The sequence below is a fragment of the Boleophthalmus pectinirostris genome, unplaced genomic scaffold (genome assembly GCF_026225935.1).
Source record: "Boleophthalmus pectinirostris isolate CB_2022bp ecotype Guang Dong unplaced genomic scaffold, ASM2622593v1 HiC_scaffold_14, whole genome shotgun sequence".
NCBI lineage: Eukaryota > Metazoa > Chordata > Actinopteri > Gobiiformes > Gobiidae > Boleophthalmus > Boleophthalmus pectinirostris.
Genome location: NW_026571047.1, coordinates 24,569,536 through 24,583,788, shown reverse-complemented (window position 1 = coordinate 24,583,788; position 14,253 = coordinate 24,569,536). Strand labels below are relative to the sequence as shown.

The window sequence follows — 14,253 nt, the reverse complement described above, 5'->3', positions numbered from 1 at the left end:
GTAGGAGCTCTAGTTGCCGTCCTTACTGGACCATGTCACTGTGACTTGCACCTTCCTGATCTGCTGGGTTCGTGACTTTGGTCATGTGATGCTATTGCGGAAAACAGTTTAAACAAACCAGAGACAAATGGGAAACAACAGAGCTAGAAATACTTACTACTTTCACGCTTGCCATTTTCCTCGAAATCGGCTGCTGCAACTTCAGACACGGTGCTCCACTTCCTTGTTTTTGCCGCTCATGTGAGGTCGTGGATAGAGAATGGACAAAGAAACAACGTGTCTGGATGCAAATCGTTTCTGATACGGTGATTCGTTTCAGTGTAAATGTAACCCTAGAATGGCCAATATTTACTAAACTTAAGGTAAAAGGTAAACTGTAACATGAAAACTGGAACTGGTAGAACAGAGCATTTTGAGTTTTGAAGATATAGATACACTAATAATAAAGGATTACTCAAACGTGTGAATGAAACCAAACACAACTCCAGGTTTTTGCTGAGGTAACAACTTTCTAACATAACTTAAAGCTCACAAGAGTAAATTTTGTGTAATATAGGACCTTATATATAAAGTGCTGCTGCTTATATAAAAACAGGATATAGATACTAATGCAATTCTAAAATCCTGAGTAAGGCATTTAGTATGATCTGTAAATAAGATATGATAATGTATTGATTAAAAACGGTTTGAATTTAACACAGAGAGAGTAGAGTGCTGAAGAGGCACAGTGGTTGAGTGGTTGGCAACACCGCCTCACAGCGAGAAAGTTTTTGGTTCGATTCTTAGGTGTGGTCTTTCTTTTTGCAAGTTCTCCTCATGTCTGTGTTTGGGGGTTTGATACTGACTAGGGTGACCAAAATCAAAAACTGGGACAGCCCTGGTTTGGGTTGGACGGTAATAATAACATTGTGAAACGAGTGCATAATTAAGAAAAATATTTATGCCCATTTATGACTAATATGTGAGTCAGTATACTTTATTTGTATAGCACATTTTATTAACAGGACAAAGAGCTTTACATAGCAATGTGGAAAAAAAAAAAAAAATCTGCAGAATTATGTTCCAACCAAGAGGAAACTAATAGCATCAATAAATAAAATAATAATAATAAATAAAAATTGTGAACAAAAATAATAAAATCAGTACATACAAGCAGTACTAAAAAAATACAAATAAAAAAAATAAAAAATAAATAATAATAATAATAATAATAATAATAATAATAATAATAATAATAATAATAAATAAAATAATAATAATAATGAACAAAAATAATAATAAAATCAATACATGGAAGCAGTACTATATATATATATATATATATCTGCAGAATTATATTCCAACCAAGAGGAGACTAATAGAAAATAGAAAGAAACAATGGAAAAAAATAAATAAAAAATCAGCAAACAAAAATTATAAAATCAATACATACAAGCAGTATAAAAAAAAAAAAAGGTCTGATAGTTCTGAGACGGCTTAATTCTAGTCTAGAGGTAGTTTATTTTAAGATAACTTGTCAAGTAAAATTATCTTGCTGTATGAACACATAATTTCACTATATTTAAGTCATTTTTTTCTGATAGATTTAAGTGTTTATATAGTAAATTATGGCCAAGCAGTGTTTTTTTTGCAGTGTAGTGTCCTAGTGTCCATCGCATAGGTCCAGAGGGCGTCAGTTTCCATGGCAACACCCTCTCCCCCTCCTCTCTCTCTCCGTCCCTCTCTCCGTCTCTCTCTCTCCTCTCCACGCCCCGGCTCGCTCGCCCCGCCCCCTCCCTCCGTGTCCCGTGTGCTCGGAGCCCGGGGACAGATGGATGATGTATTATGTAAAACAAAGTGATCTCAGTAATGGACTGTTTAGCAGCTTCCTCTGTTCCAAATCACACTCTGCACAACGCCACCGAGCTCCAGGCCAAACTCACATGCTGCTGCACGCTGCTTTTACATGAAATAACTCAGATATAGACGCAAATACAGAACGTGAGCATGCATTTGTAGTGATTGCGTAGCTTAGTTTTTCTTCCTTATCCTTCAAAGAAAAGATAATGACCTTTCAAAAGCACAATTTTAACCACAAAATGTAAATAATGTAGTAATAATCTAGCATAACATTATCACAGTTTATCTCACTAATGTGTCTTACTGTCAGAATGAAGGGGTGTAACGGTATGAACCTCACGATACGATATTTATTGCGATATCGTGGGAAAGCTCACGATATGGTGTAGAGGCTCATGTTTAGGGATGTAACAATATCCAAATCTCTCTGTATTTCTGCGATATACATCTCATGGTACGATATTTATTGAGATATTTTGTGGAGCTAACAAAACTGTGAATATGCTACGTTTTCTTCTTAAAATGCTTTGACAAGACTTGACAAGGCTACATCCACACGACAACACACCTGGATTTTTATTTTTTTTGTGTGGGCTGAAAAAAATTTGCGTCCTCACGTGTCGGATCTATAAATATTCCCGTCCAGACGACAACGGAGCACTGAGTGAACACGATGTAATACATACGCCACACCTGTATGTGGCGCTGTTAACAATGATAATTTAAATTTTAATAATGCAAATCTCATCACAATTTTTTTTTACTTTAATTAAACTGTAATTTAGCCTATTTTAGATCTATCCCACACATATAGCTTTTCTTTTTTTGTGCAAAAGTTAAACATAAGTTTTCATTTTTAGCCACAAGATTTTGGATGAGAATTATTAGAATAACTTGGTCTCAAAATTCAACAGTTTAATTACCCGTGCGTGATCTTTGTTAATGATCCGTGTGTGTAATCTGCGTGGTGTGTTGTTAGTATTAGCTCGTATCTCGGTTGCTGGGCGACGGGAGCGGCTCCGTAGGATACACCTGTCCCATTTCGGCACAGTCTTGCGGTCCGCAGACTGAGGCCAGTTCGAGGGCTGCGGTCTTCGCTGCATCGGGGCACCCTGGCGATGACCGGGTCGTGACATCATAGTTTTCCAAAAGCTGCGGTTTGCTTGTCCACACAACTACGCGATGCCGGCGTTCTCAAATGTCTCCACTCTGGAACCCGTTCTCTAAAAACACAGTTTTCGCCCGACCCAAAACTCCGGCTCCATGTGGACGAAAGCTCAAAACGAATACAAACTTCACTGTTTCGACCAAAAAACGTTGTCGTGTGAACGTGCCCTTAATCCAAATAACTAAGGCCCCGTCCACACTAGTTCGTATTCGAGTCGTTTTCGTTGTGGATGCAGTTTTCGTCCACACTAATTCAATTGAAAACAGCTCCAGAGACGTAACGATCTGCCGATATATTGATACAGCAGCCCCCGATATCGATACTGTATCATCACATTAAACGATACGATATTTTGATATTTTTGCACACCCGTATCCACTACACTTCTATTACTACTACTGCAAATACTACGAGCTACACTACAATGATTTTACTCTAATTTGTTCTTATTGGCTACTCCTGCTACTACAACTATTACTACTACTACTATCACTACTACTACTTCACCTACTACTACTACTACTACTGCTACTACAACGTATTTTGTCTATTTCCTGCCTCGTCTTTTGAAAATCGCTATTCCCTTTGTAGACTACATCCCCTGACAGTCACTTTTAATCCAGCTCTACCTCTTCTGTAACTACATTTGACTTACACAGGAGAGGAGAGAAGGAGCGAGGGAGCAGAGGAGAGAGAAAGAGGGACAGAGAAGAGGAGAGGAGGAGAGAGAGAGACGATGTGGCAAGAGAAAAAGATGAGAAAGAAATGAAAGAGAGGAGAACGGGGAGTGAGAAATAAACGGAAAGAGAGCGAAAGGGAGAAGGGGGGATGAGACAAGAGGAGAAGGAGTGATATTAGAAAGAGACGGAGAGAGAGATGATGTAGCGAGAGAAAAAGAAGAGGAAGAAATTAGAGAGGAGAGAGGGGGCGTACAGAGAAGGGAGAGTGTGAAATAAATGGAAAGCGAGCGAAAGAAAGTGGAGAGAAGGAATAGCGAAATGATATTAGAAAGATGGAGTGAGGAAATGGTCGAGGAGAAGAAAGATGGATAGAGGAGCGAGAGGGAAGGTAATAAGAGAGAGAGAGAGAGAGACTGAGAAAGAGAGGAATTAAAAAGAACAGATGTTAGAAAAGGAAGGGAGTGAAGGAGTGAGAGAGAAATAAAATTATAGAAAGAGTAAGAGGAGGAGAGGAAGGCAAGCGGAGGAAGAGATGGAGAGAGAGATTGAAATTAAATTAGAAAGAGAGAGAGATGAAGGAGAAATATCGAAGAGATGGATAGGAGATGAGGGAGAAGAGAAAGGGACGAAGGAGTGATGGAGGAAGAAAAGACAGAAATGAAATTATAGAGGGAGTAAGAGGAGGAGAGAGAAAAGAAGAGAGAGAGGAGAGAAAAGGAGGAGAAAGAGAGGATTTATTTTATCATGTTGTTTCTTCATCACAGACAAACCTGGAGTCGTGTTTTGTTTCATTTCATTTCACACGTTTAGGCCGAGTTCTTCTCTCAAACTGAAAATACTCTGCTCCACCTTGTGATGTCATGTGGTAATACAGGAAGTGCTCCACTGTGTTTTTAAAATCCATTTACTTTCACTAGAATCATTTGGATGATTTCAGACCTGGAATTGTCAATCTCTACTGAACTGGGCCTGTAACGATAACAGATTCTGCTGGACGATTAATTGACCAAGAAATTATTGCGATAAACGATAATATTGACATTTAGAGATCATTTTCAACTAATATAATGACCATGGAATAAAAATGTGAATACACCCTTTCAAAGATCAATAAACTTTACTTTCTAAAGAACATTTAACACGGCGCTTTCTGCACTCCTCCGCTGTGTTGAATAATTCGTTTACCATAGACCGTATACAGTCTATGCGGCCGTTCGTTCAAGCGTCATTACGAGCCCTGCACCCGCGAGACCCAACGCAACACAGTTCGACGCGGGACACATTTTGAAAGCTTTTGCGGGTGCGGTCGGGAGCTGAACTGCACAATGTGGGAGCGGGCGGGTGGGATGATAAACTGCAGTCCTGCAAACTAAATATAAGTGTGAAGTAAAGCATACAAATGATTAATGTGTCCGTATCATACATCATTTGTGCTGGATATTTTATTTGGCATTAGTAAAAACATTTTAAGCAGACTAAACTTGCGGATGTGATCTAATCTCACACACATTTTAGACAATTCCTTTCCGCTTTTCCGTGTTTGATAGAGTTTAAGAAAGCAAACGTCCCAATGTTGCGGGATTTGCGGGTGGACAAAATATCGCAGATGTGTTCGAGAGTGGAAATGAAAATTACAATTCTTTGTGGGCGGAAGCTGGACTGAAAACTGTGTCCCACGCAGACGTCCAGTAGCGAACGATAGAAGCCTTTTGACATTCAGTCTCTTTGGTAGAGAGAGAGACGTGGAAGAGAAACAAAACATGCAAATAGAAATTATCGTGGCCGGAAAAGTCATCAAGCTCGTTAAAAGTTATCATGTGATTAACTGATTTATTGATTATCGTTACAGGCCTATACTGAACAAAAGGTAAAAGGTAGCTTTAACTTGAAAACTATCGAATACCGGCTCGAGCGTCCCATTCTCTCGGCAGTGAACGTCCCCCTCCTTCCTCCGGGCGCCCTCTTCTCTCGGGCAGCCCAACCGATGTGCCCGGTAGAGGGAGGACGTTCTCGCTGTGATTTATTGAGTCCGAAAATCAGCTTCTATATCTTAATAAAATGAACTGTGAATGTAGCGAGACCAAATGTCGGGCCTTGGTTATGTCATTTTATCGATCCTCCAGAAGTGGCACACATTTTTTTAGTCTGTAATATCAATATAATCCTCATTTGCTCACAGAAGTTTACTATGAAATCCTATTTTAAATTACTTTTTTGAAGAAATGTGTTGTAACTTGCATGTGTAATTAATACAATATATATATAATGAAAACAAGTGTTGTTTTTTATTTATATGTATATAGATTAACTAATTTAGTTTCATAAAGGGGACAGTTCAGGGGGACTTTCCAGCTTGGGGGACCTTCCAGCTGATTTCCAAACTACCGCTTCATGACATCACAAGGTGGAACAGAGTATTTTGAGCTCTGGAGATGTTTAATAAATCCTGAAACGTGTGTGAATGAAACAAAACACAAGTCCAGGTCTGTTTTTGACGAGGTAACAACATTATAACATGTCTTAAATCCCACAAGAATCCATTTTGTGTAATATAGGACGTTTATAAAGAGAACATGGGGGGGTGGAAAAGGAAAGGAGCGAAGGAGTGATAGAAATGAAATTACAGAGAGAGTAAGAGGAGGAGGAGAGAGGAGGCAGGACGGGCTAATGCAGACTGGAAGTGCGCGGGGGTGTGTGGAGGTGGTTCTCTTGGTCTCCGCGGTGAATTCTTCGTCTTCTTCTTCTCCTCGTGAGGAAGAGGAGGAGGTTTTGAATATGGCCGACTGTGTTTAGAGCCCACTCACAAGTATAAATAACCCCTCGTATATGCTACTGCTCGGCCTATACTTCAGCCGTCATGAAATCTGCTGTTTTGTGGAAGAAATGACCGAGATACAGCACTGGATTTACCCATAGAGAAGGAATTAGCTGTACAATATTATATTAGGATTATTTATCTTGTCTTATTTGTCTTATTTGTAGTTTTTCATCTATATTAGACTATATAAATAAGAAATGATGAGATGATTACCTTGTAGTTATTAACATTTCAATACTAAGGAATAGATTTGATAGTCGATACTGATTCCGATACCACAATGTAAATAAAAACACTCTTTATTTAGATAATAATAGGTGATTTCCAACATTAAATCACAGTATTTTCTTTTATATTACCATGTGGTTTTATATTTATTTATGTTCCATAGTTGTCTATGGGCATATATATATTTTATTTGCTTTTTTACTTGTTCTGACACAGCTCAAGATCATTCTAAGGCTCATTTCTGTTCTGTTGATGTGACTTTTTCAGTATCGATACTAGTTTATGTTATTAGGTTCTTTTTTTCAGACCTAGAGTGTTATTTCATACCTGACAGTTTCGACTGCTCACTAGCGTCTTCCTCAGAGTCACGTGATGTTGCTGTGACGTGTCCAGTCAGCTGATTTAAACAGGTTTTGGCGCTGTCTTCCTACCGGTGGAGGCAGGACGACAGCGCCATCCGTAGTCCGACTTCCTCAGGACAGTATCCCAGGCGCCAAAACCTGTTTAAATCAGCTGACTGGACACGTCACAGCAACATCACGTGACCACTCTGAGGAAGATGCTAGTGAGCAGTCGAAACTGTCAGGTATGTAACACTCTAGGTCTGAAAAAAAGAACCTAATAACATAGAATATTGGAAGACCAAATGAATCTCATTGGACGATACTAGTTTAGCTTAGTCAGGCTGGTGCCACCTAGTGCCTGTGCTCAATTTTATTTCTCTCCAACGACTAGGTCAGGAATCAGAATACACTAGACGGTTCGCAAAAACCCCATGAAGTGCGAGTTTGTGCACCAGCCAATCAGCAAAGAGCCATATATTCTGTGTTGTCAGCGATTCCTGACATTGAGAATGTTTGGTGAATTTTATCAAGGGGAAGGACGTTATTGTCCTTCTTCCTAAGGGATCTGGGAAAAGCTTAATATACCAGTTAGTCCCGTTAGTGGCGCATTACATACATCACAACCAAATAGCAGCGATTGGTTAATTAAAAAAGTAAAAGCTGATGATTGACGCTAAGTTTTAGTATGGATTAGTATCTGATTTTCGATATTTTTGACTTTTGATTTTCACATGATTTCATTTTTCATCTATATCAGACTATTTAGGTAAAAGAAGTAAGTTTCGACGATGATTTTTGTCCTTGTGTTGTCATGATATTCAAATTCGTTGTTGATACTAAGGCAAAGGCTTGACACTTGACACCTTTTTGATACCACAATGATAATAAAAACTTTTCAAACAATAGAAAATAATAGAATCGTTGTACCTTTTTTGTATTTCTATGTAGGGATGTAACAATATCAAAATCCATGTTATTAGGTTCTTTTTTCAGACCAAGCGTTTGTTTTCATACCTGACAGTTTTGATTGTTCACTAGTGGTCTTCCTCACGTGATGTTGCTATGACATGTCTGGTCAGATGATTTATTCACGTTTTGGTGCTGGCTTTCTACTATAAACTGGGATGAGGGGGCTTTTTTTTACTCTCACACATCTGAGATACTGTCCTGAGGAAGTTGGACAGCTCCAGAACCTGAGACCAGTCTGAGGAAGTCCGCTAGAGAGCAATCGAAACTGTCAGGTATGAAAACAAACTCTTGGTCTGAAAAAAAACCCTAATAACATAAATTATCTGAAGACCAAAAGAACCTCACTGGATTTCAAAATCCCTCAATATGATATTTTAACGATATGCATCTCACCATTTGACATTTTGTGGAGGCTAACAAAATTATGAACATACTATTTTTTCCTTTTAAAAGCCTTGGAAAAGCCTTGGTACTGTTATAACATGAAGAATTAAGATTTAAAAGTACTTAATAACAGTTATTTCTCCATGTAGTGCACTGACAACACCAAAGGATCATGGTCTATGTAGTTTTTTATATTGCTATATAGGCAAGACAAGTTTATTTGAATAGCACAATTTATACCAAAGTAATTCAAAGTGCTTTACAGACTGAAAAAGACATTAAAATCACAAAGAAAGACATAAAAAATACAAACAGGAAGACTTGGCCCATAATGTTATTGTGAGAGTTTTGACGATAAGATATAACAATATTTCAGCTATTGTTACATCTCTATTTCTATTAAGTCTTACACTAGTTTTTGTTTTGATCAAGACCATTTTATAACTATTTAGGCAATACTAACAAAATAAAATGCCCAATATTTGTGTTGTCACGAAGCAAAAATGTCAAGACTCTTTTAGGGTTAATAAAGATGTCTCATTGTGATATTAGACCACAGATTTGTGATTGGCAAAAAGAGAATTGAAAACAAGACTGAAATAGGAACATAAACTGTCAAACTAATACTAATGTAAGGGTCTAATATAAGTCAACATTTGTACAGAACTGTAAACCACAGGGTTTGCCGTTTTTATGCAGAATAAAACAAGATATTTTGTTGTTTGTGGAGGAAATTATAGTACTCCAAAAACTGCAGCCTTTGTGATTTGCTGATTGCGTCCATTCAATTTGGGATTTGATTGTGATTAATACAGTACAGTATAATTTTTAACACAAAGTAATAGTAGTTTATATTCTGTCTCATACTTCTGCTTGATATAGTTTATGGTAGAGCTGCTCGATTATGGAAAAAATCATTATCACGATTATTTTGGTCAATATTGAAATCATGATTATCCAAATGATTATTTTTTTAGTTACACGATGCATTTATTCAGCATTTTTCTCTCAAAAAAAACACTTTGTTATTGATAATTTACACAAAACTTTCAAATCAAAACTAAATATAGGCTACAAATATGAACCTTAGAGCAGTTTTGCGACATATAAAAGATAAAATGGATAAAATTTGAACCTGATATAAGGCATAGAAAAACATAAATGTATCCAAAATAAACTATATATCCAGCTGTTCTACAATCTCTATATGTAAATAACAAAATAAACACACTTATTTACATAAAAATATCCCAAAATAAACTTTCAAAATTCGATTAATTGCACATCCTTAGATGATGATCATATTGTGTCTCATTTATTTGTGTTTTTATTTTTTTTTGCATAATAACATTCAAACAGGATTCAAAATATGAATAGAGTATAGGTTTACAATGTTGAAAATTTGACACTTTGCAGCTGATATTATCCACATTCCCTGGGGATGTGGTGCTAACTGAATGTACCACTCTGTCTGAAGCTCTGTTACTCAAATTAAACTTTAATTTTAGCTTTATTTTCACACAATCTGACCAGAAAGCACTGACTTAGCTGGAACTACAACAGCTGAACAGATTTGTGCTGTTAAACAAGACTTTTTCGGTTACTCACACCTTCTAAACACGACCATGAACGCTCGTATTGATCGCAAGCTTCTGAAAATGTGTTGCTTAAATCCATTTTGTCTTTTTTTTCTTTGAGTCTTCAGACACACGTTGTTGGCAGTGCAGTTTCTAACATGTGCGTTGTGTCTCCATGGTCATTTCTGAACATTCCACCATAGAGATACATGTAGAACACCCCCAGAGACAGAGCTAAAACTGCTACTACTTGACGTTGACGCTACAACCACTCGGCCTAGTCTTATCGCTGCATCTCCAATTGTGCCCAAACTACAAGTACTACTACAAAAAAAATACTACAAATACTTCTACTACTTCTAATTCAGGCTGATGTTATCTAAAATCGGCTTCAGAATACTGCAGTACTGTGATTTTGACTTTGAAATATTATGTTTTTGTTTTACTAATAGTGATGGTTCAAGATAAAATATTAAATAAAATAAAAATAAGTAGAATTATGTTAAAATCTCGTCTTGTCTCGCTCTCGTGGACTCAGTCTCGTCTCATGTTGTGGAAATTGTGTCTCTTCTCATCTTTAATTGCTAATAAATCTTTTGTCTTCCTTCAGCCTCGGGGACCAATGACAATGAGGAGCGTGTGTTTCGAGAGCGCATTGGCCCGCGCAGACGCCAGGGGGCAGTGCGGAGGCGGGTGCACCAGGTCAACGGGCACAAGTTTATGGCAACGTACCTGCGCCAACCGACCTACTGCTCCCACTGCAGGGACTTCATCTGGTCAGGACAATAACTATTTGTTTAATTAGATTTTTTTAGGCTTTTATTTGATTGGACAGTTGTAATGGAGGTCACAGAGTAGAGATGGGAGATATGTCGTATTTTTCGGACTATAAGTCGCTCTGGAGTATGAGTCATACCGGCCAAAATGCATAATGAAGAAGAAAAACATATATAAGTGGCGCTTTTTGGGGGAAATTTATTTTATAAAATCAGAGACCAGGAGCTGACATTTCATCTTGAAAGGCAAGTTATAGTAAAAACAATAGAAGAGAGAACAACAGACTGTTAACTAGGGTGACCAAGCGTCCGTTTTTCCCCTGACATGTCAGTTTTTTGCGTCCTGTCCAGGTCATCCGTTTTTTTGTTTTTGTTTTAAGTGATGGAAATGTCCGGGTTTTCATTACCGTTCATTGGGGCCATTAAATTGAGCGGCTCTCGTAGCTTCTCTGTGCATTCAGAAGGAGCGAGCAGACACAAACAGTCGGTCAATCTGCAACATGCCGAAGCACAAATGCATATTTAGCAGTGACTTGTACAAGAAATTTTGAGAGGCCATGTGCACAGGTTGCGAGGAGAGAGTAGCTCAATGCCGATGCCCCACCCCCAGTAAGGTGTCCAGGTTTTCACTAACGGAAATATGGTCACCCTACTGTAAATGTCACATATGAACAGTTCTTCAGATTATAACATAAACAACAGAACAGAACAAGTTTACCAAACTCTCCATCTCACTCTAAATCACAAAATCCATTGAATTCTTCATCCTTGATGTCACTTCTGAGCAACTCCACGACCTCCAGAGGTAAACAGAGCGCCGCTTCCTTTTCTGTGTAGTTGTCGTCAATATTTTCATCATTTCCTTGTTATTTTAATAGATCCATGCATCAGACTCAGCATCAGTTCCAGTTAGAATTATTCCGGCTTTTCTGAATCCCAACAGGATGGTTTCGGTGTCACTGAAGTCACAATTTTCAGTGGTACAGAAGTAATGTTGCGATCGACTGACATGATACAGACAGGACGGTGTCTCTTTCTGCAGGAGACATGCACAGTAGAGTGAAGTGACAGTGGTACAGGAGGAACAGGAGTAGCAGATACTGACACACAAGACTATAGCACCCTCTGTCAGCTTCAGTGTGAAAAGTTTAATATATAAGTCACCCCATATAAATCTCAGGAAACACCCAAACCATGAAAAAGTGCGACTTATAGTCTGAAAAATACAGTAATGAAAAATGTATTATATGCTAAATTTTAGTTTGTTTTGTTTCATTCACACACGTTTAACATGAAAATCTGTCATATTTAGAGCTCTTCTCTCAAACAGAAAACACTCTGGTCCACCTTGTGATGTCATGTGGTAAAACTGGAAGTGCTTCACTGTGTTTTTAAACTTCATACACCTTGACTGGAATCATTTAGATAATTTCAGACCTGAAATTGCCAATCTTTACTGAACTAAAAGTAGAAGGAGCTGTTAACTTGAAAACTACCGCTGCTGTACAGTGCCCCACCCCCCTCTCTCCTTAATCTGACTGGACGCCCCCTTGTCCTTGATGTCCCAGTTCTTTTGATTTTATTTGTTGATATTCCCCTTTGCTGCCTCTAAGACTGTTTACTATTTAGTGTTTACCGTACTTTGTGCCTGCACTGATATTGTTACTAGTACTGTATGCTAATGTTTATGTAGTGGGTGTTATGGGGTGGGTGCTCTACACTATTATGCATTTTTAATTTACTGTCCAGTTGGGGTGATGCTCTAACGTAATTTCATTGTGATTTTATATGACAATGACAATAAAGGAACTGAAACTGAAATTGAAATTTTCATGACATCACAAGGTGGAACAAAGCATTTTGAGCTGTGGAGATGTAGACAGACTAATGATAAAAAAGTGACTCAAACATGTGTGAATGAAACAAAACACAACTCCAGGTTTGTTTTTGATTAAATAACAACATTATAACGTGACTTAAAACTCACAAGAATCGTGGTCGGACTCGGAAATACAGCACACAGGAAAATGTAGATGCAAAATTAGAATATCAAGTGTATAATCTAGTTTAGCTGAGTCTTTATTTGAAGGGACAATGTGCAGAGACGTTAAGATCATAAAAATAGAAACGTTCCACATTAGATTAGAGCTGAAGAGCTAGTTTCCATCTGCAGTCACTGATTTACAGAAATAAATGTAAAATTACATTCAGTCAACAATAAGAGCACTGTCCAGTGTCTGACCCGCGCACGCACACATTCACACACACACACACACACACATTCACACACATTCACACACACACACACACAGACAATGTCACTCATGAGCTCACTTCATCTTCTACATTATATATTAACCAACCATTTCTACATTTCACTTTTACGTCAGTCCATAACTATAGTACATCTATAATTAAAGCTGTTAAAAAAAAAAAAAACTCAAAAAGAGACAGAAACATCAAGTGCAATCTCCCTCAGAAGTGTGAATTTACATGGCAAATTTAATCATACATTTTTATTTTGAGCTAGATTTGAATGATTTTTTAAATAGATTTTTTAATGATTTTTTTTTTATGATTTTTAAAAGATTGTTATTTATTTATTTATTTATTTTTTTTTTTAATTGATTTTTTATTTAATTTTTTTTTTATTGAATGATTGATTTGAATCTCGACCAAGACTTTTACAGGAATCTTTTAGCACATTTCTTATGCATTGTTAACATATTATATCATAACATATCATCTGAAATTCATATTAATTATTGAGATTAATGAGATATATTGGGATATTCAGGCCTGGTGTAATAGTACTTTCACTTAAAGGTGTGTACATTTTGTGTCACTTTTCCATCTGTTTGTCTCCATGGTGATGTTATTGTTTTGTCTGGGATGTTCAACCGTACGGCATTAAATTTATCTTGTATTTATTCATTTGCATGTTTTTATTTTCTCAAAACGACCATTCTTCTCCACAGATCTGACCTGTAACTTGGCCTGTTGGTGTGGCCTGTTTGTTTCCATGGAGATAGTTGAATTAATTTAATGCCATACTGTAGAAAATTCCAGGAAAAAGTAATAGCGTCTACAAGCAGGTGGCGGACTCATTTCAGTTCTGCTACTGCAAACCTGATGAGCTCAAAGAAAGAAAAAAGATTTTAGAAAAAATATTGTAACAGTTTTATTAATTTTTTTATTTTATTATATCTAATTGTGGTGATTATGGCTACACATTTTTTTTAACTAACTTGTATCGTTTTTTTTCAGGGGCGTCTTGGGGAAGCAGGGATACCAGTGTCAGGGTGAGTCTCTCTAAGAAAAAAAATATGTGTGTGTGTGTGTAAATGAATACAGAAACATTATAAGAATATAAAAATATTAGAATAAAACAAGGGCTTAATTACAATATCTGGTTCACGGATGGTCTACAACTACATCTAAACCAGGACTAATTCATGAACTAGGTTATG

The 14,253-nt window shown here is 37.3% G+C and overlaps 1 protein-coding gene across 2 annotated transcripts in view; it reads left to right on the top strand.

The window, feature by feature from the left end:
• The window catches only part of prkcea (protein kinase C, epsilon a), a 126,507-nt gene that overhangs the window by 77,463 nt on the left and 34,791 nt on the right, over positions 1–14,253 (top strand). For both annotated transcript variants that reach the window (XM_055150212.1, XM_055150213.1), the window contains exons 3-4: positions 10,618–10,783; positions 14,051–14,085. In XM_055150212.1, coding sequence (XP_055006187.1) covers positions 10,618–10,783; positions 14,051–14,085 — 201 coding nt within the window. The remainder of the gene's footprint in view (positions 1–10,617; positions 10,784–14,050; positions 14,086–14,253) is intronic.